Genomic DNA, 26,240 nt, shown 5'->3' on the forward strand with positions numbered 1-26,240 from the left:
GAAATGTGTCCAGACCTGATCTCAGAAGTGTTTTGTGCTGGCACGTAAGAAATCAGGCTGTTGGGGTTTTTTTTTGTTTTTAAATAAATTTTACTTTGCTTCCAGCATGCTAATTAAATACAAGAGAGCAGAAAGCCGCAGAGGACAGAAACAGAAGATAGTGAATCCTGACAAAGACTTTCTCTAGGGTCAAGTGTTCAATTAACATCTCTTGTTAGACAGCAAAATGAAACTATCTTCGGACAATAGGACTCTGGATCATTCACACAATGAAAGCTATTAAATATCCAGGATTTTGGATATTTAGTGTCAAACTCCTCTCCTGAATGAATTATTGTGAATTAAGTTGCTCATAGTAAGCAGTTAGCTGTTTTGGCATAAAGAAAGAAACTACCAAATTGGAACAGACCAGCAGTGAATATGTAATGGTAGAAATCCCTAAAATATGTTTCTTGTACCTCTATAACCAGAGGTTCCCAGACTGCACGGATGAGTTACAAGTACTTGTGTCTCTGAGACTAATTAGTACCAATGGTACTAATTCTTTTCCTTCTTTCTAACTGCTTTATAGGAAGCTGAAAATACATGAGCTAAGTTAGCGGTATTATTTTTACACCTAAGCTATTGTGGTATCTGCCAAAGGCATGCTTTTGGAACTTAAATGAACAAGAGGCTGCACAATTACAAATGGGAGTGATTGCAAATAGTAAGTGTCACAGTTCAGGGCAACTGCACCTGAGTTCCTTCTCTGTGGTATAGCGTGGGCACCAATTCCAGGTTGCAGGCTGCTCAACTGTCACTTCTTTTGCTTGGAGGTCTGTGAGCCTCTCCTTGGCTGGGTCTTTCCAGGATTCACAGCTGTTTGACTACACTTTGAATTTCCCAGGAAGTCAGACTTACTAAGCAGGCCTGATTTGCCTTCTCCTTAGACGTTATAATCTGATCTGCAGAGACCTATCTGCCTCATTTTCTAGTTAAGTAGTCTTCTCCTCAGGGTGAAACCTAAAAAGTCTGGGTCTTAGTATAACCAGAAGTGGTCATTTTTATTCACCTCCTCCCAGGCATTTTCTAGGAACCCCACTTTATGTGTTTGGATCATTTTAAAATAGTTCTTTGAAGCTCATATCAATAGCATGTGCAGTTAATAATAAGAATGAAGGTGGGTTGAGTGGGGAGATGATCTCTCTGATAAACTCTGTATTGAAGTGTCCCTACTATGAACATATCTGAGAGCCCTCATCTACCCTAATTTAATATAGTGATCACTGGGGAATCTAAGGGTACGTCTAGACTACAGGGTTTTGTCGACAGAAGTTTTGTCGACAGATACTGTCGACAAAATTTCTGTCGACATAGAGCGTCTAGACTACATTCAGTTCTGTCGACAAAGCAAGCTGCTTTGTCAACAAAACCCTGTAGTCTAGACACAATCCTACATGCAATAACACCTTCTGTCGACAGAACTCTGTCGACAAAAGGCATTATGCCTCGTAAAATGAGGTTTACCAGCGTCGACAAAACTGCTGAGTTCTGCCGACGTTATGTCGACAGAACTCAGCAATAGTGTAGACGCAGGTATAGTTTTGTCGACAAAAGTCCACTTTTGTCAACAAAAATCTGTAGTCTAGACACACCCTAAGTAGTCCAGTATTGTCCCTAAAGAAAGGAATAAGATGTAACACTGGGCCCTCTGGAGTTGAATGGAGAAAGGCAAAGTACTGTAAATTGCTTATGCTTCAGAGAGGGACAGATGGCTTATCCCCATGTGCAGTCAGAACGTTTGTTTCTTTATGTTTGGGATGGAATAAAGAATCTGTGATGTACTTTGGAGAGAAAACGAAGAACAAAACAAAGTTAATAGGTTTATAGATTTGAAGGCCAGACAGGACCATTGTGACTATCTAGATGAACTCTTATCTACCACAGTACATAGACATTTCTAGAATTAATTCCTAGAGTAGATCTTTTCAGAAACACATCCAGTTTTGATTTTAAAAGTACCAGTGATGGAGCATCCACCATGACCCTTGGTAAATTGTTCCAATGGTTAATTGCCCTCATTATTAAAAATATACACTCTATTCCATTTCAATTTGTCTAGCTTCAACTTCCAACCATTGGATCATGTTACACAGGTTGGATGAGGGAAGAGGGATTTTGCCAGACGGGGGAGGACATTTCTGGACCCCTGTCCTGCCCAATCGTCTCCCAGACAGCTCCCCACTCCCTGCTGGCCCCGCTGCCGTGCCGACCACATTGAGTAGCCATGGCTCCAGGGCCCGCAGGGCAGCTGTGTGCACTGCTCTGGGGTTCCAGGACCCACAGGGCAGCTGTGTGCTCCGCTCTGGGGCTCCTAGACACACTGAGCAGCTGCACGCTCTGGGGCTCCTGGACCCACTGAGCAGCCGTGCGCCGCAGCTTCCTGTCCCACCTCTGTCTCAGACATTATGCAGCCACACCTCAGCCTGCTGGAGAGGATTACTTCCTCCAGCTGTTCTGTGCATCTGCTCACCTCAGCTCCAGACTCTGGCCCTATTCTGTGATTACAGTAAGAACAAAATGATAAAACAGGGATGCTAGACATAGCTACAGTAAATGTAGCAATGATCTTTGGATTAATTTAAATAGTCTTTGACTAACTCTCCATGAATTAACAGTTTCTAGTTTTGTGCCTGGAACAGAATCACTGTGCTGGAATGGTATCCAAGGCTTCTGCTGTTTCCTTGCTGCATAATAAAGTGGATTAATGCTTGAGGCTCATGAGCTAGCACAATCAAATTACTACTCTGAAGACACTCGTGACTGCAGTGGTTTATTAAACTACTGTGATCCATGGTGTGTTCTTTTATCTGCCTCTTCACTGCCACTACAATTTAACCAATAGAATATATATTTTAAAAATCTGTTACTTTGCATAAAATCCTTTTTTGTTTAATTCTCATTGTTAGAAGCACAGGAGGAGTTTATATTTATATTAGTTCAATTAGTAGCCCAAGCAACCAGCTGAATTTGTGTGTGTGTCTGGCATTGCTCGGTCCTTAACTTAATTTTTACTTAATTTAAATCATTGCTCTGAAGTGGGGTTAGGGATGAGGGGTTAAGTATGCAGGCTCCCCCAGGGAGAAAGGACTATCCCATCCCTCTCTCACCACAGCATCTTGGTACCTGGTAAGAAGTACCTCTGCATGGTTGCTGCTCCAGTGGGCACAGCCAAGGCAAGGGTGCATGTCTCCTAGTTGGGGCAGGTTTAGGTTCATCTGCACCCTGTGCTCTCCAGCCAGACTGGAGAGAGGAATGGAGAAAACTCTGTACTTTCCCCTTGCTATGTGACAAAGGGGAACAGCCAACAATGTCCCTGAACAAATGGAGGGGTGGTGAGCTGCAGTCGCCCGGCCCTCCCTAAAGGGCTCCTGGAGGGGGAAGCCTTGGGGCTGGGGCAGCCTTAGATATGGGGGGTGAGCACCCACAAGTCCCTTTCACCAGCCTGGTGATTGTCTTTTTTTCTGAATGCTGTTGTGTTCCCCCACACGCATGGGAGGAGTGTAGATTTAGCCTACTATTTCTTTTCCCCACACACAATAAAATCCTTACCTTGCTTTAAGCCATGATAAGAGGAAACTGTATACCAATTTTGGTGGTCCTTGCTTTTATCATTTAGGACTTTTATGCATCCCCCTTATAAATCATAGTGGGGGGCGTTTCAGCCTCTACCCCCTCCCTCCACATAACCAAACCATACCTAACTTTAAATTATGATAAGAGGAAGCTACACACCAAATTTCCCATATTGGGTGGTCCTAGCTCTTACTTTTAAGAGAATTTTTTGAACAGAGTTGCTTGCTCACAATTCAATGTATACGGGAAAAATGGGAAGAGGAGATGTTTTATGGGTAAGCTACCTGGAGGTTTTATTTCTATTTGTACTACAAACTTCCCGTGTGACCTTGGGCAAGTCAATTAACCTCTATACAAAATGGGCTTTGTAAGTCTAGCTAAATACTTTAGCATTTGCAGAGTATTCTGAGATTCTTGTCATGTCAATGACTTGTAACCTTTTTTATTAGTCCCAAGGTTTATGGCTGCTGATCCTCCTCCTGGCATATAAGGAAGAATTCTAGCCTCAGTAAAAGTTGCAGATCCTTACCAAGATTTAGCTCATGATTACTAATCAATACTTGCCACTCTTATTATTGACCTACTTACACTTTTTCCAATGACACTGGGAAGCAGCAAATGAAAAACTGGTCAAAAGAAGTACTTTCACACAATTTATAATTAACTTGTGGAACTAATTGCTACAGATTAACATTGAAGCCAGGAGGATCAGAAATGCTTGGGGATAATGGCAATAACTTTACATTTTATAAGATGTATGAGTGATAGAAACACTAATGCTTCAGGACATAAGCACATCACTATAAGTATCTGGAGATATCAAGAAGTTTTTCTTATTGGTGGATTTTTCATTACTGTCCATTGCAGGGATTCTTGCACCTTCCTCTGAAACACAATATTGCTGACTGTGAGATAGGACACTGGACAACCTTATCTTCTACTTACTATGTTGGGGTATGTCTACACTACAAAGTTAGTTCGAACTAACGGATGTTAGTTCGAACTAACTTTCATAGGTGCTACAATAGCGCTCCGTTAGTTCGAATTTAATTCGAACTAACGGAGCGCTTCGTTCGAACAAGGAAATCCTCATTCCACGAGGATTAAGCCTAGTTCGAACTTGCTAGTTCGAATTAAGGGCTGTGTAGACCCTTAATTCGAACTAGTGGGAGGCTAGCCCTCCCCAGGTTTCCCTGGTGGCCACTCTGGCCAGCACCAGGGAAACTCGTCTGCCCCGCTCCCAGCCCCGGATCCTTTAAAGGGGCACGGGCTGGCTACGGTGCCCGTGCCAGGTGCAAGCCTGCCAGCACCCAGCCAGCAGACCCTGCACCTGGCACGGATCGAGCCACCCACCCGATGCCCTCCAGCCCTCCCCCTCTTCCCGGGACCAGGCTGGCGGCTCCTGGGAGCTTGCCCGGGACCGCAAGAGGCGGGCACCCGCCTGGGCTAGTGCGGACATCGTGGACCTCGTCCACGATCTCCGCACTAGGCACAGGAAAGTGGCCGTCTAGGGCAGGAGAGCTGCCAGCCTGGCCACCCAGGAGCAGGTGTGCAAGAGAATCAAGGGGGTCCACTGAGACCCCCGACCCTGAGCCCTGAGCTTACAATGGCCATACTGGGTCAGACCAAAGGTCCATCTAGCCCAGTAGCCTGTCTGCCAACAGCGGCCAACCCTAGGGACCCTGGAGGGGATGGACCGAAGACAGTGACCAAGCCATTTGTCTCGTGCCATCCCTCTCCAGCCTTCCACAAACCTTGGGCAGGGACACCACTCCTACCCTCTGGCTAATACCACTCCATGGACCCAACCTCCATGACTTGATCTCACTTCCCTTTAAACTCTGTTCTAGTTGTAGCCTTCACAGCCTCCTGCAGCAAGGAGTTCCACAGGTTGACTATTTGCTTTGTGAAGAACAACTTTCTGTTACTACTTTGAAGCCTGCTACCCATTCTTTTCCTTTGGTGTCCTCTAGTCCTTCTGTTATGGGAACTAATGAAGAACTTTTCTGTATGCACCCTCTGCACCCAACTACCGCTTTTAGAGACCTCTATCCTGTCCCCCCTCCGTCTCCTCTTTTCTAAGCTGAGAAGTCCCAGTCTCTTTAGCCTCTCTTCATATGGAACCTGTTCCCAACCCCTGATCATTGTAGTTGCCCTCCCCTCTCCCACCCTCTCTCTTCCCCTCTCCCACCTCCTTTTCCCAGTCTCCCCCAGTTTTGTTCAATAAAGAGAGATTCTATTTTTGACCACACGTGTCCTTTATTTTGTACATCAAGAAAAGGGGCTAGGGAAGGGTAAGTGGAAGGAGGTGAGGGAGGAATGGGGTACGAGCCCCCGATGGGGAGGACTGGGCTGGCTCTGCGGGCTTCTGGGGGTGGAACCTCTCCTGCAGCCCCCCAATCGCCCCCTGTCTCCAGATGGCAGCCTGCGGCAAGTGCAGCCGGTCTGATGGCCGAGTGCTGTGATGTGCCCAGTGTGGGTAGTCCGGGCAATCCAAGCCAGGGCTGCTTTGCAAGCGGGGCAACCCTGAGAACTGTCTGTCCGGGGTGGGGGTCGGGACCCTTTAAGCACAGCCCTTGGCTAGCCTGGGACAGGATCTCCACGCTCTAAGTCCTCCTCTGATGCCCTGCCGGCACTGCTTCCGGCCATCCTTAACCCCGGTTCAGGGTCCACTTAATGTGGACATGCTAGTTCGAATTAGCAAAACGCTAATTCGAACTAGTTTTTTAGTCTGGATCCGTTAGTTCGAATTAGCTTAGTTCGAATTAACTAATTCGAACTAAGTTAGTTCGAATTAGCGCTGTAGTGTAGACATACCCTTGGGTTCTAACACCATGCCTGTCATTATGGTATTTGCATACTCATTTCGGTTATTTTTTACTTCTTATGTAGGGTCAATTCTGAGATCCCGAATGGCAATCTCTATATCCCAGTGTTATATTAATTATTTACTACTGATATTCTTATTTGAGGAAAAAGTAAAAGTATTTTTGTCGCTCTTTATTTCTAAGTTCCTTCTTCAGATATTTTAAGTAAAATTTTTGCAGACGTGTATTTCAGTCCTACAACTAAGATGGAGGCAACATTTTTGTATTTATTGCTGTTGAACAAGGTTTATTTCACTTTTTTTTTCGCTGTCACAAAAAGATGCTGCTTTTCATTTGGGCGATTTACCAGGGATGCAGCAGTGGGTAACTGTCTGAATGAATAATGAAAACATGAGAAAAGGAAATATAAATGTTACCATTTTACTGAAAAATATAGGTATCCTAGTAAGCTAGTTTAGAAAGTTAATCATGAGTAAAAAGTCATTACATGTTATATTTAAAAAGTTATTTAGCTTCACTATTTAGAAGTAAATCATTCATAAAAAAATTAAAACAATTTTGTTCAAGCTACCTTAATCTAAAATACACAGTTGAACAATATTAACCTTACTCATTAATATCAGAAAGACCCATTGAAAATTACTGAATTTTGCAAATCGGTTTACTAAGGAACTTGGCATCTGTTGGATGTAACCACTACATACATGGAACAGTTCTGAGTTATCTTAATAGTCTTTGGTTGGACACAGTCATTTTCTCTAATTGAAATGATATTATCTGAAAACACAATTCTGTTAGGTGCTGGGTATTGTCTTCAGTGCATACAAAGCAGTTCACAGGATCAGGCACTTAGGATGAAATTCAGTCCTTTGCAGAGAGCTATTCCAAGGTCTATGCATCTTACAAGTGTCATTTAAGTTCTCAAAACTAAGTGGGATTTAAGAGGGTCATAGGTTTTCTGCTGTGCATGGAAATGAATTTCACCCTCAGAGAATAAACACAATTAACATGCAACAATATTGCATAAAGAAATACACTTTATTTATTCTGACAACTGTAATTCAATTTTAATTATTGATAATACTTGACATTATGTGGGTAAATATACTGTGAAAATAATGAAATTTTAAATATAGCACTCTGCTGTAATGGGGAATTGCAAAGCAAAAATGGAAACTAAGTTATGCTAAGGCCTTGATCCTACAAATTTTAAAACATGTGCTCCATGTAACTTGTATGCCTAAAGTTGTGTGATTATAAAAATGTTCATCAGCATCAGAGTCTAAATGACCATGGAAACAGCATGCATTTAGCACAGAACTTTGTTTTAACAATCCTTTGGGGTTTTTTTTTCCATTTTGGGAAATATTTTTAGTATATTCCAATTTGCTGCCACTGTCATAGAATCTGACATCACCAAAGCCATTCATCCCATAATATTTGTGATGTCACAGACTGATGCATTCTGAGATCCTGCCAAATAACACAAAGAACAGTTAACGGTTTGCATTAACCAATTAAAAAAACTTAAAATTTTGTTTTCTAACAGCTTTTGACAGTGCAGTGAATGGAGGAGATAATGTAGCATATATTTCTGGATGTAAGGTGGTGTTTGATTTTGTAGATTACCTTTGCTGAGAAGTGGGTATTGACAGCTATTTCTCTGTGTGAATTATACGTATATGGATACGTATTAGTGAGGTTTGGCTACTACAATTACTAAGCAGTTGCCACACACAATTATAACTCTCATTTTATTTGTATTCAGTTTTGTCTCAATCAGTTTGTCAGCTGCTGTATACATTCCAATCATATTTATTCTAGTATCTGTGACTAATACAGTAGGTTTCCCTTTTCTATTTTATGGCCATTCAAAGCAATGAGCTATAAAGGGTGTGCTAGCAACTCCTATTGAAGCTAAAGCAGCTGAGGGCTTTCAGTAGCTCTGTTGAGTTGTTCAGAAACATTACAGAATTAAACTATGCTAAGGTTTTATGAAAGACACGGGGGTGTCACTGTTTTCCATATTATACTCGGTTATATGATCTCTAATTGTCAGAGGACCTTGGGTTCCTCCTTTATGTACACTTTTTATGTCCATGAGATTTGGGTCTGCAATTTACAGCTGGAGTTGGAAACAGTCCAAGCCTTTTGTAGTAACACACAAACGAATGGGAGGATAAAGGTGTTGGCTGATATACATGATTGATTCAGAAATTCAGACTAAAAGGGACCTTTGTGATCTTATAGACTCACTTCCTTCATAACACAGGCCACGGAGCTTTCCCCAAAATAATTCCTACAGCATTTTAGACTTTGCAAATAGTATGCTATTATTTATAATAGGATAATACCAGAGGACCTCAACCACGATCCAATCCCCATTGTGGTGGATGCTGCAACACATACACTAACCAGACAGTCTCTGTCCCCAAAGAACATCCTGGCTACACTGTTAGGCAAAATATTTAGCAAAACTCATTCAAGTCATTGATGAGCTATATTGCCTCTTGATTACTCTAAATTCTAATCTAGGGTCTGAGTAGAGAGAAATGTTGTCTATAATTTAACTTTAATATGAATCTATAAACAATTCAGAGTACATTACGTTAGTAGAGCTTACTAACAATTTTACTGGAATTGAAGACTTGGGTTGGTCACATCAAAATATGAGTGAGAATTTCATTAAAAGACTTAAAAAACAACCAATAGTCTGGTAGCACTTTAAAGACTAACAAAACATGTAGATGGTATCATGAGCTTTTGTGGGCACAGGCCACTGCTTCAAATGACTGGAGTGTTGTCTCACTTCCCTGTCCCAAGCTGTGGAATTGAACTCTCACATAAATAAAAGACCATCACAACCCTATCCACACTTCAATCTAAGTTCAAGGTGCATTTCATAGGCCTTGCCTTCTTTGACATAAACATGTAGCAATGGCTTTGTGTATGGTATTTTTAAAATAACTGCAAAACAAAACACTCTATGTTACATACTCTTCCTTTATGGTGAGAGAAAAAGCCACAGTGTGCAATAGTAGTATTACTGAATGCATTACTGAAAGGTACTCAGATACTACAGTGGTGAGTGCAGCATTGAAATCTGTATTGAATAGACAGAAACAGATTGTTCTTTTCTCCTTGAAATGGATGAACAGCACTCATCTACAGCTCCCCTTCTTGACTAATGCAGTGAGAGCTCCCCGTCTCCTTTCAAAGCCATGTGGCCTTGCAGAAAGAAACCAGCCAGAGATTCTAGCCAGTAGGAATGCCTACAAAAACAGCCAAAGCAGGGACATGGGAATAGTCAGTAAGCTCTCTAAAGTTTTGACTGGACTTTCTATGACCTGTCCTTTTTTATTCCAGCCCTCTTTCTTCTCCTCAGCTTCACTCAGTACCAGCCCCTCACACCTTCTTCTTCTCTGTCCTTTTTCCTGCAGTGTATTTCTCCCTTCCCTTTTCTTTCCATTTAGCAAATCTCTTCTGAAATACTGTAAACCCACCTTAAAATTGTGGAACTAACATAACATTTGCCATCATCACATTCACTTTGCTCTTATGTTTTATTCCTGCTTCCCCCTTGGCACTGTTTTTGTCTGTCTATAGTATAAGCTCTTTGGGACAGGAACTGCTTGATATTCTGTGTCTGAACAGTACCTAGCAATATGTGACGCTGTTCTTGACTAGTCCTTATGCACTTCTATATAGGATTGCCAGATGGTTTCAACAAAAATACGGGACACACTTGACATTACATCACAATCTACATTACATCATATTTAGAAAATACTGGACATTTATATTTCCTCATTTATATTTTCTCAATTAGTTTCCCAAACAGAAAGCTCAAATACTGAGTGTCAGGTTCAAAACCGGACGCCTGGCAACCTTACTTCTATAATTATTATTGTTTATTACCAGGGCTCGACAAATAATGCAATCTACTCGCCTCTGGCGAGTAGATTGCAACCCGCAAGAGCCAGGTTCGGGTGATCTGCACATGTGCAGAACAATCTGCGCACGCACAGATCACCAGACAGCACGGCTGGCGGTTCGGCGAGCCCTGTTTATTACTATTATTATTTATTATTTATTTATTTTAATTTTATTTTATTACTACTACTACTACAAAGGGGTAATATAATATCTTTATTGTTGGTGAAAGAGTCAAGCTTTTGAACTTAAGCTGAGTTCTGAAGAAGAGTTACACAGAATTTCGCATAGTTTAAAAACTTATCTTTTTCCTAACAAAAGTTAGTTTAGTAAAAGATACTACTGCTCCCACCTTGTGTGTCTCATATTGTGGGACTGGCACAATTGCAACAACTCTTAAAACAACATTAGTTACTATATATTTGAGAGAGTTTGTTCATCTAACTGTGTCCATCCATACATTTTTGTGAGTGTGTTGTTCAATAACTCCTCCTAAATGTTAAGAGCTAGGACCTCCAAATTTGGCATGCAACTTCCTCTTATCATTAGTTAAAGCAAGGAATGGGTTTGGTTGTGCCAGGACAATGGGATGTGTGTGGAATGTGATTGTTTCTAATCAAAACTGAAAGGGAAGGCAGTGATAGCAGGCACAGTTATATTGCTGAATGACCACAGGGGGTAGCAAGCATCCCAGCGCTGGGGAGCAACTGCTGCTACACTCCACCCTGTGCCCTGAGCCCCCCCCCCCCACACCTCCCAACCCTCTGGCCTGACTCCTGCACACCAACCTCCTGCCCTGAGCCCCCCATACCTTGCCCTGAGCCCTTCCTCATCGCCCAACCCAACTCGTGCATTCCCCATATTCCCAGCCCCCTTCCTTGAGCCCCACCTCATCCCGCGACCCTGTCTTCTGCCCCTCCACACTCCCAGACCCCTGCCCTGAGCCTCCCACATTCCAAGCTCCTACGCTAACTCCTGCTCCCCTACAACTCCAACCCCCTGCCCTGAAAGACCCAAGCAATGCCAGGTAAATCTTCTAGTTATTAATATTTTAACCATTGCTCCTCCCATTATATTTCATATACTTCAGGAATTCATGCCGTTCATAACTTACTTCTGTCAATTTTTTCTTTCATTTAACCAGAACTCTGTTTTGTGTTATTGTTATAATTTAAATTTTGTTTTTATTATATAATTGGTTGGCACAGCAGGCAAAGTATATAATTTTATAAATTGCCTGGGGCTGTCTCTGGCGTAGCGTATGGTTGCATTATCTGTTGATGAAATTGGCACCTCTAAAGAGAGTTCAGAGGGAAATGACACACAAGCCTACCTGCCAACTCTGTTTGGTTTTTTTCTCTTCCACAGCACGAATTATCAAAACAAAACAGTGGTGTGAAATGCTTCCATGTTTAGAAGGAGAAGGCTGTGATTTGCTAATCAATAAATCAGGCTGGACCTGTACACAACCAGGTGGGCGAATAAAGACAACCACGGTAAGCTCTTCTCTTTCTTACATCCCTTTTATTCCAAAGAACAAAGGGTGAAACTTCAAATTTAGATGAAGCATAGGTTTTTAAAGTTAGATGCCAGTTAGTGTACTGGTCACATAAACACATTCCTAGATACACACGTGTACTTTCATACCTGTGCTCTCAGAAAGGGGAAGTGAGGCAGAGTACTGAAAGGATGTAAATTGTCAAACTTTGACGTTTTAAAAGGGACCAAAAATGCAATCAGTTATGATTGTCTCTTCATCTTTATTTCACCCTAGTGTGTATTCCTCACTGTTGGTAGAATTAGGATATAAACTTCACACTACTGAGCTAATAGGGTAAAAATGGTTTTTAAACAAAAGTAGTGTTGGCTTTTTCCATCTAATAAAAAGACAGCTTTCAAAGACAAATATCCATCTTCCCAGAGGAAAATTTGCATGAGTATGAAATAACAAATAAAACCCTTCTTTTAGGGTCATCAGGACTTTGGTTCTAACTTGTCCATACCATACTTTTCAACTCCTTGGTGTTGTCTTCTGTAGTGTTTCGGATTTGTTTGGAGAAGATATATTGAGGCTGAATATGCCTGCAACAGTGATGACTACTAGCACTTATAGCATCAAACATCTGTCTGTGGGACATTCTACAAACCAACTGAAGACTAGTGCTCCAGAAATTGAAAACATCCCAAGAGATATGGTAGAATATGATAGGTTGCTAGTCTATCAAGAATATTTTCTATTAGTTTATGGGGCTCTCAAGTGACTTTTAAGTAAATTACATTTCAAGGATGTTTTATTATAAAGATTTACTTCAAAACCTGCCTTATGCTTAATCTCAGTGTGCTTCAAATAAGTGAGATTTAGCAGGTTAGGATTTAGGCCTATCAGATCCTCTGCATTCTGATACTACAAACATTTTAGTGTTTTTTACAGTGTCAAAAAATCAACATACCTTCACTTTTTTTTTTTGGCCAGTCTTTCAGGGTAACATTTATTGTCAACTAACATCCTGTGAATTTTTTATTGTTCTAATGTTAAAGATCCCATGCCATTCTGACATCCCTATAGTTACACAACATAGCAAAGTACATTGTGGACACTGATGCAAATTTACCTCTTAATCTCCAAACCAGAGATTTAATTATTTAGTCTTTAAGACATTTGAGTGTAATTTATGTAATGGTGATGTCTAATATATGAAGGAGAATGTGTGTATGTTTGTGCTCTAATAACTTGGGGTATGTCTACACTACAGCACTAATTCAAACTAACTTAATTGGAATTAGTTAATTCGAACTAAGCTAATTCGAACTAGTGCATCTAGACCCGTGGTCACCAACCAGTAGATCGCGAGCTACCGGTAGATCTCAGGGGCTCTAAGAGTAGCTCTTGAGCCCTCTCTGAACTGTGCGCCTGCACAGTACATTTACATTAGATTTCCTCATTTGAGGAGCAGCTACTCACTGAGCAACAACACTGCGAGGAATGGTGGGAGCTGGGAGGTCGGAAGGGCTGAAACACCCCAGCCAGCTGACTGTGGCTGACTGTGGCTTTCAGCTGAAAGAGGCTGTCCCGCACTCCAGCTGATCAGTGGCTTTCCCTCTGCGCCTGCCCACGTGGAGCTTGGTGCACCCTGGCTGAGCGCCATGGCCAGCTGGCCGGGCAGCCACTTCTCTTCGCTACAGCCCGGCTGCCCTGCGGTCAGTCCAGAGGGAGCGCGGGTCAGAGGCTTCCCTCCATGGCTGGTGTAGGGAACTCCCTGCCCCCAACCTTGTTCCCTCTCCTCTGCTCCAAACCTGTTCCCCTCGCTCGTGGCTCCCTGTTCCCTCTCCCTTGCCCCACCACCCCACTGCAGAAACCTGCCCCCCCTTCAGAAACCTGTTCCCTCTGGCACCCTGTCTCCTACTGCAGAAACCTGTCCCCCCCAGCACCCTGTATCCTGCTGCAGGAACCTGTCCTAGCACCCTACCCTCTCTCCCCTGTCCTCACTGGCAACCTGTTCCCTGCCCCAGAACCAACTAGCACCCCTCCCCAGTACTGTGTCCCTGCTCCCAAATTACTTTTCTATGGGTCAGTGACCCCTGACTTAAGGCAGGTTCCCTGCCATTCTCATAAATAAAGACAATGCAGAAACTTTTTGTGTTTAACATAGTATTTTATTTAAAAATGAAGCCTGGCCAACAAACCCCAAATTGGGGCCAATCCCCCATCTGGCCACAACCACTCCTGCATCCCCCCTTCCCCAGACTCTAGATCTGAGCCTATCAAACACTGGAACCCCCTGCCCTGAGCCCCTCACATAATCCAACCCAAATTCCTGCACCCTCATATCCACAAGCCTGTGCTTAGTATCCCAACACTGCCCAGCCTGGAGCCCCCTCCCCGAGCCAGTGTCCCCTTCTCCACCTCCTCCTGCATCCAGATTTCCTCCCAGAGCTTGCACCTCTCACCCCTTCCCACACCCAAATCCCTCATTCCCACCCCAGAGACTACACATCCTGTCTCAACACAGCAAGGGTCCAGCTAGACTGCAGGAGTTTTTCAGGATTCTGGAGATATCCCAGAAAAACTCTTCTGCATCCAGGGTTGCGTTTGTTCTTCCGCTTTTTTAGTGGAAGAGCAAACTTGCTCTTTCGGTCACCCCTATATTCCTCTTTCCACAAGGAATAAGGTGGCCTCCAAAAGAAGGGTTTTTTTTCTGACATTTGGTCCAGTCTAGACAGGCCAAATGTTGGAAAAACCTCTTCCTACAGAATAAATTAAAAAAAAAAACAGTATAAGGATTGGGGAGAGCAAGTGATGGAGAGGAGGAGAACAGAGAGGGTGGGGCTTCAAGGAAGGGGTGGGGTGGTAGATCTTGGCTTGGTCTGTCATTTAAAAAGTGATCTTGGGTGTAAAAAGGTTGGAGACCACTGATCTAGACCTAAAAACTAGTTAGAATTAGTGTTTTGCTAATTCGAACTAGCACGTCCACATTGAGTGGACCCTGAACCGAAGTTAAGGCTGGCCAGAAGCAGTACCGGCAGGGCATCAGGTTAGGACTTAGAGTGTGGAGATGCTGCCTCAGGCTAACCGAGGGCTGTGCTTAAAGGGACCCGACCCCCACCCCGGACAGACAGTTCTCAGGGTTCCCTGCTTGCTTGTCTATCTCGATGAGGGACAGCAAAGCAGTCCTGTTTTGGAGTGCCCTGAGGCTATGTCTAGACTGCAAGCCTCTTTCGAAAGAGAGCGTCTAGACTGCACGCGGAACTTTCGAAAAAGCGGCTTGCTTTTTCGAAAGAAAGCACCCAGTGAGTCTGGATACTCTCTTTCGAAGAAGCCCTATTTACATTCAAGAACGCCTTCTTTCGAAAGAGGAACTTTCGAAAGAAGGCGTTCTTCCTCGTGCAATGAGGTTTACCGCCGTCGAAAGAAAAGCCACGTTCTTTCGATTTAATTTCGAAAGAACGCGGCTGCAGTCTAGACGCAGATAAAGTTTTTTCGAAAAAAGGCTACTTTTTTCGAAAAAACCCCTGAGTCTGGACACAGCCTGAGTGCCCACACTCGACACATCACAGCACTCGGCTGTCAGCCATCCAGGGGGTTAATCAGGGGGCTGCAGGAGAGCTTCTGCCCCGAGGAGCCCACAGAGCCACCCCAGTCCTCCCCATCGGGGGCTCGTACCCCATTCCTCCCTCACCTCCTTCAACTTACCTCTCCCTACCTCCCCTTCCTGATGTACAAAATAAAGGACACGTGTATTCAAAAATAGAAACTCTATTTAACAAAACTGGGGAGAGGGGAGGATTAACCTCTGGGGAGACTGGGAAAAGGAGGTGGGAGAGGGAAGAGAGAGGGTGGGAGAGGGGAGGGGGAAACCTGGGAGGAGGGAGATGGAAGGGGGAAGCCAGGGGAAGAAGGAGGAGGGGAAATATCAAACTATGGTACGCCATAACTTCAGTACTGTGTACAGATGTGATCTCCTCACCCCAGAAAAGATATTTTGGCCTTGGAAAGGGTTCCAAAAAGGGCAACTAAAATGATCAGGGGTTTGGAACAGGTCCCATATGAAGAGAGGCTAAAGAGACTGGGACTTTTCAACTTAGAAAAGAGGAGGCTGAGGGGGGATATGATAGAGGTCTATAAAATCATAAGTGGTGTGGAGAGAGTGAATAAAGAAAAGTTCTTCATTAGTTCCCATAATATAAGGACTAGAGGATACCAAATGAAATGAATGGGTAGCAGGCTTCAAACTAAGAAAAGAAAGTTCTTCTTCAGAAAGCAAATAGTCAACCTGTGGAACTCCTTGCCACAGGAGGCTGTGAAGGCTAGAACTATAACAGAGTTTAAAGAGAAGTTAGATAAAGTCATGGAGGTTGGGTCCATGGAGTGCTATTAGCCAGGGGGTAGGAACGATGTTTCTGGCCTCTGTTTGTGGAAGGCTGGAGATGGATGGCATGAGACAAATAGCTCGGTCATTGTCTTCAGTCCATTCCCTCCGGGGTAGCTGGTGTTGGCCGCTGTCGGCAGACAGGCTACTGGGCTACATGGACCTTTGGTCTGACCAGTATGGGCATTCTTATGTTCTTAGCTCAGGGCTCAGGGTCGGGGGTCTCACAGGACCACCTTGATTTTCATGCAAACCTGCTCCTGGGTTTGCATGTGGCCTTTGGTGGCCAGGCTGGCAACTATCCTGCCCTAGATGGCCACTTTCCTGTGCCTAGTGCGGAGGTCGTGGACGTTGGAGGCCTCCCCCCAAACCTGGATGAGGTCCACAATCTCCGCACTGGACCAGGCGCCCACCTCTTGCAGCCCCGGGCAGGCTCCTGGGAGCCGCCAGCCTGGTCCCGGGAAGAGGCGGAGGGCTGGGTGGCAACGGGTGGCTGGCTCGTGCCGTGCCAGGTGCAGGTCTGCTGGCTGGGTGCTGGCAGGCTTGCATCTGGCACGGGCACCATAGCCAGTTCGTGCCCCTTTAAGGGCTCCAAGGCCGGGAGGGGGGCAGAAAAGTTTCCCTGGTTGTGCCCAGAGTGGCCACCAGGGCAAGCTGAGGGGAGGGCTAGTCTCCCACTAGTTTGAATTAAGTGGCTACACAGCCCTTAATTCGAACTACTTAATTCGAACTAGGCATTAGTCCTCGTAGAATGAGGTTTACCTAGTTCGAATTAAGCGCTCCACTAGTTTGAATTAAGTTCGAATTAGCGATTTGCATGGGTAGCGCCTATTAAAGTTAATTCGAACTAACAGCTCTTAGTTCGAATTAACTTTGTTGTGTAGACATACCCTTGGACACTATAAGAGCTACCGCAACCAAACTTTGCATGGGATAAACTTTCATCCAGGAAAAGGTTTTAACATACTTTTGGACCTGATCGGGCCCGAGCTCAAGCTGTAAAAATTAAAAAGTAACCTGCTGCGCTGCAGGGGCCGCCCCACCCACTCTAGGTCCCATGCCCGCCGCCTGTGGCCCCCAGCGCTGTCTGGGACTCGTCCCCTCCTGCCTGCGATGTTACATAAGTGACCCTCTTTCCCCACACTCCCGCACCAGCATGCAGTGCTCCGACCCCCACGCACACAATGGCTCGGGCACCCACCCTGCCCCCCATGGCACCTGCAGCCCCTGGCGCAAGCTGGGGCACCCCTCCCGCGTATAACCTCCCCTCCGCCCTGGGTCACACCCCTCCCTCCCGGGGATGATGCAGACGTATATTTTAATCCCTATTTCAACTTTTCTACCATTCAAAAAAAGATAATGGAGGGAAACAATATCACCAGATCCCACAGGCAGGCACACTAGATATGGTATCTTTGGAACTTTCAAAGTATTATTCAAAATCTCATTAATTCAGTGATTTTTCTGTACCTTGGGTAAAGCAAATTACCTGTCTACCATGATGCATTTTCAGCTATCATTATTATTGTTTGTTTTATCAAGATGCATCAGTGCTATGCTTGGCGTAATGCAAAATAAAAAATAGGCACAGTACCTACCCTGAGAAATGTATGTTAGATATTTATCACATTGGTTCAGTGAATCTTTTAAACTTGACACTATGGCTTGAGTCTGATCTCAAACCTGCTTTACAGAATTCCTCTTGTTTTCAACCACCATAAATGAAATCAGAGTCACACCACATCCTGGAGAAATAATGGCAATGCTGACCTAATTCAGAATGCTGTATAACAACTAGCTCAGATCCCTAACCTGCTAAACAGAAATGAAGAATTGCCATTCTAGTCCTCCCACTACAGCTTTTCCCGTAATCTTCATGATCTCTTTGCTAAAGTGCAATGGACAGCTGGGTAATTGTGCATATGTAAATTAGCAGAGACATCCTTACCTATATGCAGAATATGCAGTTGCATAGGGCACCCAAATATTTGGGGCATAACTGTGGCTCTGTGTCTTCTCTGCTAGGTTTAGTATCTTCTCTGCTAGATTTAGTCTCAAATTCGGTTATTTGTTGATTTGCAGCATTGCTGGATCCAGACAGATGAAGGTGTCCTAGAGCTTCTGTACAATCATTTAATGTGAAAGCAGTCTCCAATTTGTTTGCCATACTAGGACTCTGTGGCTCTGCTTCCTCTGTAAAGGACCGCAATGAAAAAGCCTCCCAAACCTATTAGCAGAACTTGTGAAGGAGCCATTCAAGTAGTAATGAAGCCATTTAACAGGCATTTGCCAACCTGTCCGTTTCTGAATTTGCTGTGTTAGCCTTAGTTTAAAATTTGTTTTAGAAATATTTCACTGGTATGTTGCTGAAGGTTATAAAATCACATCTCTTAAAAGTCATCCCTCTCCCCGTCTGCCATTGGGAATAGGGGTACCAGTTTAATAGTGCTTCATAGGACCCCATAAATCCTCAGGATGCCCCTGTACATTAATAGTTTATTAATCCCAACTAATAATTCAGGCTGTTCCAAGGAACACTGGATCCAGCACAAATGGCAAAAAGAAAAAAAAGACTAGTACTAATAATTTTAAAAAGGCTTTTAGTTCCTTAGTTTGATGTGCAAGGGAGGGATAAGAAAATACAGGCAGTCCCCGGGTTACGTACAAGATAGGGACTATAGGTTTGTTCTTAAGTTGAATTTGTATGTAAGTCGGAACTGGCTCCAGATTCAGCTGCTGCCACTGAAACTGACCAGGGGCTGACTACTGGAAGCCGGAGGCAGAATTGCTCTGCCCCCAGCTTCCTGGAATCAGCCTGATCAGTTTCAACAGCGGCTGAATCTGGAGCCTGGGACAGAACAGCTGGGGTGCTGCCCGGCAGGTTCCCACAGGACCAACCTGGCAGCACCCCAGCTGCTCTACCCGAGGCGTCCCGCAACAAAAGCCTGGTCTGCTGGGGGGGGGGGGCACACTAGCTGCGCCGCCTCCTCCCCAGCAGACCAGGGACACTGGAGCAAAGCCGCCCAGGTGGCGGGACCCCTGCTGCCTGGGCGGCTTTGCTCCTGTCCCCCTGGTCTTCTGGGAGGGTCCAGCAAAGCTGCTGGACCCCCCCAGCAGACCAGGGACACCTGAGCAAAGCCGCCGCCTGGGCGGCTTTGCTCGTTTGCCCGGGAGCAAAGCCGCCCAGGCAGCGGAACCCCCGCCGCCTGGGCGGCTTTGCTCCTGTCCCCCTGGTCTGCTGGGGGGGTCCAGCAAAGCCGCTGGACTCCCCCCCCCAGCAGACCAGGAGACCGGGAGAAGCTTTTCTCGCCCCGGAGGACATGGGTGGCGACCCGCCGCCCGTGAGCTCCGGGGCGAGAAAAGCCCCGTTCGTAAGTGCGGATAAGTCGGATCCGCGTAAGTCGGGGACTGACTGTAGCAGAAGAGTTGGGAACTTGGTTCACATGGGTTTCATAATGACTAATATAAACCCTGAAGAAAAAAGGATTTATAATGGAAGCACGCACACTCTTTCCTATAGTATCGTAATATTATCCTCTACTGTTTTATGGAATAATTTACTATTATATCTCAACAGCCTACCTTACCTGTTAGACCCATACTGTTTGTTGTTGTAAAATAGAGGTACAACAAAGTGTAGCCTGAAATGGGGTAGTTGGGAAAATTGTGGAATTAACTTCCAAATATATAGTGAATATACAGTCTATTACGAATCTAATTCTCCTGTGTAAATAAGTGAATATTCCTCCATATACTGTACTGGGCGCAGGATGCGATTCTAAATTAGTTAACCTACAACATTTTGTGCAGGTGTTTGCAGTTAACATTAGGTTCTGTCTGAAAGTGAAAGAGGTACACTATCAGAGCAGAGAAAAGTTTCTGTAATACAAGATATTATAATTTGGGATAAAATGTAGTAGTCAGTAATTATATGCTGCAGTACTGGAGTAAAATTGGTCATTAGGAATAGTATTGAACAGTTGGGGACTTAAGCTAGTAGCGTTGCCAGGTGTCTGGTATTGACCCGGACAGTCCGGTATTTTTGTCTCCTGTCCGGTAAAAAAAATTCAGAAAATACCGGACACCTAAAATGTCTGGTATTTTTTTATTTTTTTCCCTGCCAGGAGACGAAAATACTGGACACCTGGCAACCCTACGACACACTCAGCAAGGGAGCCCAGCTCCCCTCCCGGGCCTCTGCCCCCCCGCCCTCAGACCCCCTGCTTACCTCGTTCCACAGGGAAGCTCCCTTCTGGCTTGACCAAGAAAACAAGATGGCCATCGGTAAAAAGCCTAAAGATCTTAGCAAGGAGAAGCAATGCCTTCCCTGAGTCTTAGTGCTCAACTTCTCCTCTTCTGACTCTGCACACATTTAAAGGGCCATGCTGTTTTATTTTATTTTATTAATTAATTAATTTATTATTTGCTTAATAACTCTTGGGGTCCTTTTTTCTTCCTCAACAACTTTGGTCTCCCCACCTCCTTTTTTCCCCCTCAATAGAATTTTTTCCCTGGTGTTCTTTTTTGGGGGGGGGGCGAGGTGTTCAGTATTTTTGGTGAAACCATCCGGCAACCCTGTAGACTAGTGCTTGCTTTTGTAGTGAGTTTTGCACTTAGGCCCATTGTTAGCGTGTGCGTGCATATAGAGAAATAGATAGTATTATAGGCACATCTATAAAATAATGTCAGAGCTTAGGCGTAAAAGTAGTGTGTGAAAGGTGAAGCTAAGTGGAGGTCAGCAATAAGGTTCTTCTCTTGTGAGACTATGGACTTTAGGAGTTACATTTTTCCCATAATAATGAGGCAAAAATAGAATTCTTGCCTTAACAAGTATTGCTAATGTTACAACATCCCATTACGTAATAATGCTTAATATTTTATATACCAAATATCCAGGAAACAGCAAGCTTATCTAATAAATATGCTTTGCATCCACATTTTCAATGAATCATGTTTCCAGAAAGTGCTGCTTCTGGTTCACACTTTGTGTCAAAATAGATTAACCTAGATATTCAAGGCCTGATTCTGCATTGCCTGCCTGCTCTTTGTGTAAGCATTTATGCTTGTGCAAAGTAATGCAACCAAATTAGAATTCTCCACTCATCCTGGTGGTAGCTTTTTATGCCCATTTTGCCATCACATTGCACAGCTGCAAGTGACTACACAGTGTGCAAGGGAAGAAAGAATTAGACCCAATATATAGTGGATCTGGATGTCACTTATGCCCTGTCATCCTCTCTACAAGGTGTGAATGAACCAAGGATTGCTCATCCAGTAAGAGGCTTTTAGAATTGAAGATTGACTGGGCCAGTTGCCAATCTATGTACTAAACATCTGATTGTCAATACAAGGAAACAATATGGCAGCTTGCTAGAGGAGATGCTGTAGCAACAGAATACTTTGCAGTTGTTAATACTCTTAACGCAGTGATTCATGTTAAGCACTTTTATATTAAAAATGCCTCTATGGTTATCTTCAGATCATCTGCCATGCAAACATGTTCTGCTTTTGATATTTTCATTAATCTTCCAAATCTGATTTTTTAAATTAATTTACCTGACTCTCATGAGAGAGTGTATAATCTTAACAGTGCCAGAAGATGTGTCATTATTTCACCAGATATTGCTGAGAAACCTGGCCCTTTTATATTTCAAGAATGAAACTTTCCAGTGTTTAAATGAGGAGATACACAACCTATTGGCTTTACAGGGGAGATTAATTTTAGCACCAAAGTGTATATATGTTGTCAATGATCCATCACTACTTAATTGTTACTTAATTAATTCCTTCTTTTACATGATGTGATTTCAATACATGGAGCCTAACAGAACATTCATGCACTAGTAGCTAACCTTTTAAAACCTCTGTGATTTTACTGCTAAATTAGCTGAAGTGGGAAATTAAGGAGTATGAAGAAGCTAAAAGAGAGCTCACAGTGGATAAAAGGTGTAATTACTCTGACATGGAGCTCACTGCTTAGCTAGTAAAATTTACTAAGGATCTAGCTTCGCCAAGGGACGTGACTTTCTTAATAGAGTTTTCTTACGCACAGAGCAACTTAGCATTACTCACCATTAATATAAATGACATGCTGGCTGGCTTGGAAAGGTAATTTGTTCCTTACCCTGAGAAATACTAAAGTTGTTTGTATTGGATGGAATTTAAATGATTTTTTTTCCCCTGCAAATCTTTATCATACACAAATGTATGATTAAGGTAAATTGGACAAAATGTACTGGCTTGTTTTCACCATTGATTTACCAGCAAGGTGGTGTTACTCATACCATTATATATTTTTTTTCAAAGTAAAATACATATTGCATGTTGGATTTGAGAATTTACTTTTTTTAGACTGAAGACCAGCTGGAAATTTCCTGAGGCCATGATCTAGTAGTCTGAGCATGGGACTGGGAGTCAGAAACTCCTAAGCTCTAATCCCGGCTCTGACAGTCACTGTCTCTGTGGCCTTGGGTAAGTCACTGAACCTCCCTGCCTCAATTTCCCTAGCTGTACAGTAGGAGTAATAATAGTTTCCTACCCACATCAAAGGTAGATTGTGAGGCTTCATTAACTAATGCCTGTAAATGATTAGGCAATTCAGGAAGCTTTTCCAGTTTTATTGCTGCTGTTGTCAGGTTCCGGAATTTATACTAATTTCTCTGGTATTCCTATAGCAAGACTAGATGAGGTTCCAGTTCTGAGTACTGCTAAATATACTGTTCCCATAGGACAGCTGATAAATATTTTTGTCATCTTCCAAGCTACTTCTTTGCCTGTTGTTTCCCATGTGATTTTAGGACGTAATGTAAGGCTGGAAGAAGGCAATTACAGGCTGTAGGGAAACACCATGTGGGGGTTCCCGTTGAATTTGTCTGGACACAGTGGTACTGACCACCTCTCCCTTTTGGAAGTGATGATATTAAGGGGACCTTAGAGAGACTGGGCAGTAGTTCTCATCTTCCCATAGGTGTTGCAGTAAGGTCCTTCCCCTCCTTTGGGTGGCAGAAGGAAGTCCTATCCCAAACTCTGGAGAGGCAGAGGTGATACCCGAGCAGCCTCCAGCACTTATTCCAACTGCCAAGTGTGTACCTCTGTGTTTTACAGCATGAATTTGTTGTATCTTGACTTCTCTGTGCTGGGACTGATTTCCTTTCAGTTAGATTTTCCACATTTTTTTATATTTGATTGGTGGCTGCCACTAATGCATAGTTGGGTTAAACATAATGGGTCAAATAACAGAGCTCAGAAGACAAGTGAAGAGATGGCCTTGCTCTCTCCGTATCCTGCATCAGGTGTTCATTGGTCTGGTTCCCCAGGTATAAATCAAAGCAACGCTAAAGGTCACTTCAATTTATATTGGATGCTAGGAGGATCCAAACGGGTTTCCAGATATCTGAGGGGCATACAGAACCTGAAGACTTGCCTATTTTCTCCTGAACACTCTTCTACACTGACACAGGCTAGCATGTAAGCTCTGTGCCACTGGAGTACCTTCTATAATGAGGTGATTCTATGATGAGCCTTTAAAATAAAGGCTGGATGCAGAGCGTTAGGGCTGCTTTATACTACCAGTGCAGTGGAAACTAGGGATGTTAGATATCAGGTAATTGAATAGTCATGTTGAAATTTTAGCAGAGGCCGCAATGAGGAGTGCCAGAGGGAGCTAGTCCACAAGGGGAGCCAGTTTTAAAACCATCTCCACTCGTGAACCAGCTGCCTGCTGCCCCACACTGCTGCTTCTGATATGGAGGTGGCAGCAGCCCATGTGTGGGAGAGTCCGAGTTTCCCACAGACAGAAGTTGCTCCTCTGGATGCCTAGGCTTATCGGTTAATTGTATAGTCAACTACACATTGATATCCCTGGTACAAACCAGGCACCCAAAGTGGGCACTCTGAATTCAAAGAGGACCAGGGTCTCAACACTAATCCCCCACCCCAAAAATCAGATCTCTTTATCTGTGGTACAAATAACCTCTAATTATTAAACATGAAGATTAGAATCTATTCTGCACCATTTAGTATGAGATTTCCTTTTTGCATCTTCTTCATGTTGGTCTGAGTCCATTTCACTTTTAGGATTTAATGCACTAATAGTAGTACTCGAGGGTTCAGCTTGTAGAAAGCTTGTTTTTGATCCTGGATTTTTTTTTTTAAATAAAACTCCCACTGGAATTTTAGCTATTGAACAAATAAGATTTTTGCTTAAGTAAAGACTGAAGGATTTACTCCATGTTTCCATTAGTGCTAATATATATTTTAAAGCTTATTTTCCAAAATAACATTTCAGCTAAATTTGACTTAATTGTCCTGTAAAATATTATTAGAACTCAGTATTTTCAGAAATAAAGATCTCAGTTCCCCAAATCTTCCTTGGAAGAGGGGTGACAGAGGGGGGTTTTCTGAGAAAATTAAAAATGTTTTGGATGATCTCGAGGGGATTAGTACTTTCTCTGGAGTACGGAATCCTGGTTCCATTTGAAGAGGGTGCATCACATGGAATGTAATATCTGAATTTAAAACGTAGGCTATCAGCATTTCAGACACTTCCTTGAAGAACTTAGTGTCACTGGTCCCTTTCAGAGGAGATATTTTCAGATATTAATGGAAAATCAGGTTAGCTGTACATTCATGTCTCATAACCAACCGCTGAGAAAATACTTTTTTCTGCATGTAATATTGTAAAGATCAGTACAATTTCTATTAAAATACAATCAGTTTTCAGGGTATAATATCTTAAAAGATGTCTATTCTTTCTGAATTCTTACTTGTAAATGCCATTTAGAATAAAGGCAGCATCCTTAAATAATATGGTCCCGAATCTCATCTTACTGCACTGGAGTAAGTGAGGAAAGAATTAGGCTTAGACTATTGAAACAACATAGCAATTGGCATTTTTGTAATTTGCTCACCTACTGATTCTTAGGAATTAGTGATTTACTATTATGTGTTGATTTACCCATGAAAACGGTTAGTTTAAGGTAAAATAAGCTACACATATCTGATCCATTTCAGGTCTGAACTGTCCTTTTGAATAAAGTAAATAATAACAGATCTTACCCAAGTGGCCTGGCCCACACCACTTCCCACAGCTCCCCTTGGCTGCAAATGGTGAAACGGAACCATGAGGCTCCATGCCTGCGGTACCCGTAAGTAAACTAACCAGTGTGGCCAGTTAACAGGTTTCTCAAAGTGGTTTCATAGACCTCTTTGAGAAACACTGCCCTAGGCACTAGTGGCTGGATTCCCAGCTAGTCATCTATTTCATATTTGTGTAGAATAGACTTTGCTTCTGCTAAAAGGAAATGACCCGAATAGTTGTTTTGTTTTTCTTTTTGTACTTTGAAAGCAGATTCTGAAGTGTACATAAAAACACATCTGTAACTTTGGCTTGTCATTGACACTAATGTACTGTGGCATAGTATAAACCCAACCAATAAGTTGTGATGTCTGAAATTGTTCAAGTGTATGAACAACCGTAATAGCTGATCTTGTGGGAGTGCCTAAATTGTTAAATTGGCCCTGATGAAAATTATTTCAGTTTGAAGTGCTTTCCAGGTTTCAGGCTTCTGTAAGAATAAGACACAACTTAAAAATACATAAAATCATGCAGAGGCGAGGTTCATATCCATCCCTAAACCAAAGGAAAACATTTTTTTAAGAATGGAGTGCCTAGGATATGGATACTTCAGATCAGTAATGATTGACTCTGTCTCATGAAAAAATAGGCCTATCAAGAAGGTGGGATTAAGTTTTATCATTATTATTAATTATGTTGTGTGCTACTTATGTAATAAGATCACTGAAAATACTTTCGTGCTCCAAAGAATTTATAATCAAAGGACAGATACACAAGCAGTTAGGAATTAATGGAAGGAAAACAAGAGACAATATACCTGTGTTACTTTAGTGCAGTGGTCACCAACCAGTAGATTGTGATCTACCAGTAGATCTTGGAGCCTCTGACAGGTGATCCTGACTGGTTTGGCCAGGAAGCTAT

At 43.2% G+C, this 26,240-nt stretch overlaps 1 protein-coding gene across 4 annotated transcripts in view; it reads left to right on the forward strand.

Annotated features, from left to right (window-relative positions):
• TAFA5 (TAFA chemokine like family member 5) overlaps positions 1-26,240 on the forward strand; it is a 665,983-nt gene that overhangs the window by 541,237 nt on the left and 98,506 nt on the right. For all 4 annotated transcript variants that reach the window (XR_003088458.2, XR_001367931.3, XM_075927800.1 and 1 more), the window contains exon 3: positions 11,745-11,872. Coding sequence is in view for 2 of the 4 variants with exons in the window: in XM_075927800.1 (XP_075783915.1) it covers positions 11,745-11,872 (128 nt within the window). In the remaining 2 variants the exon portion in view is untranslated. The remainder of the gene's footprint in view (positions 1-11,744; positions 11,873-26,240) is intronic.

This window comes from Pelodiscus sinensis, chromosome 1 (genome assembly GCF_049634645.1).
Source record: "Pelodiscus sinensis isolate JC-2024 chromosome 1, ASM4963464v1, whole genome shotgun sequence".
Classification (NCBI taxonomy): domain Eukaryota; kingdom Metazoa; phylum Chordata; order Testudines; family Trionychidae; genus Pelodiscus; species Pelodiscus sinensis.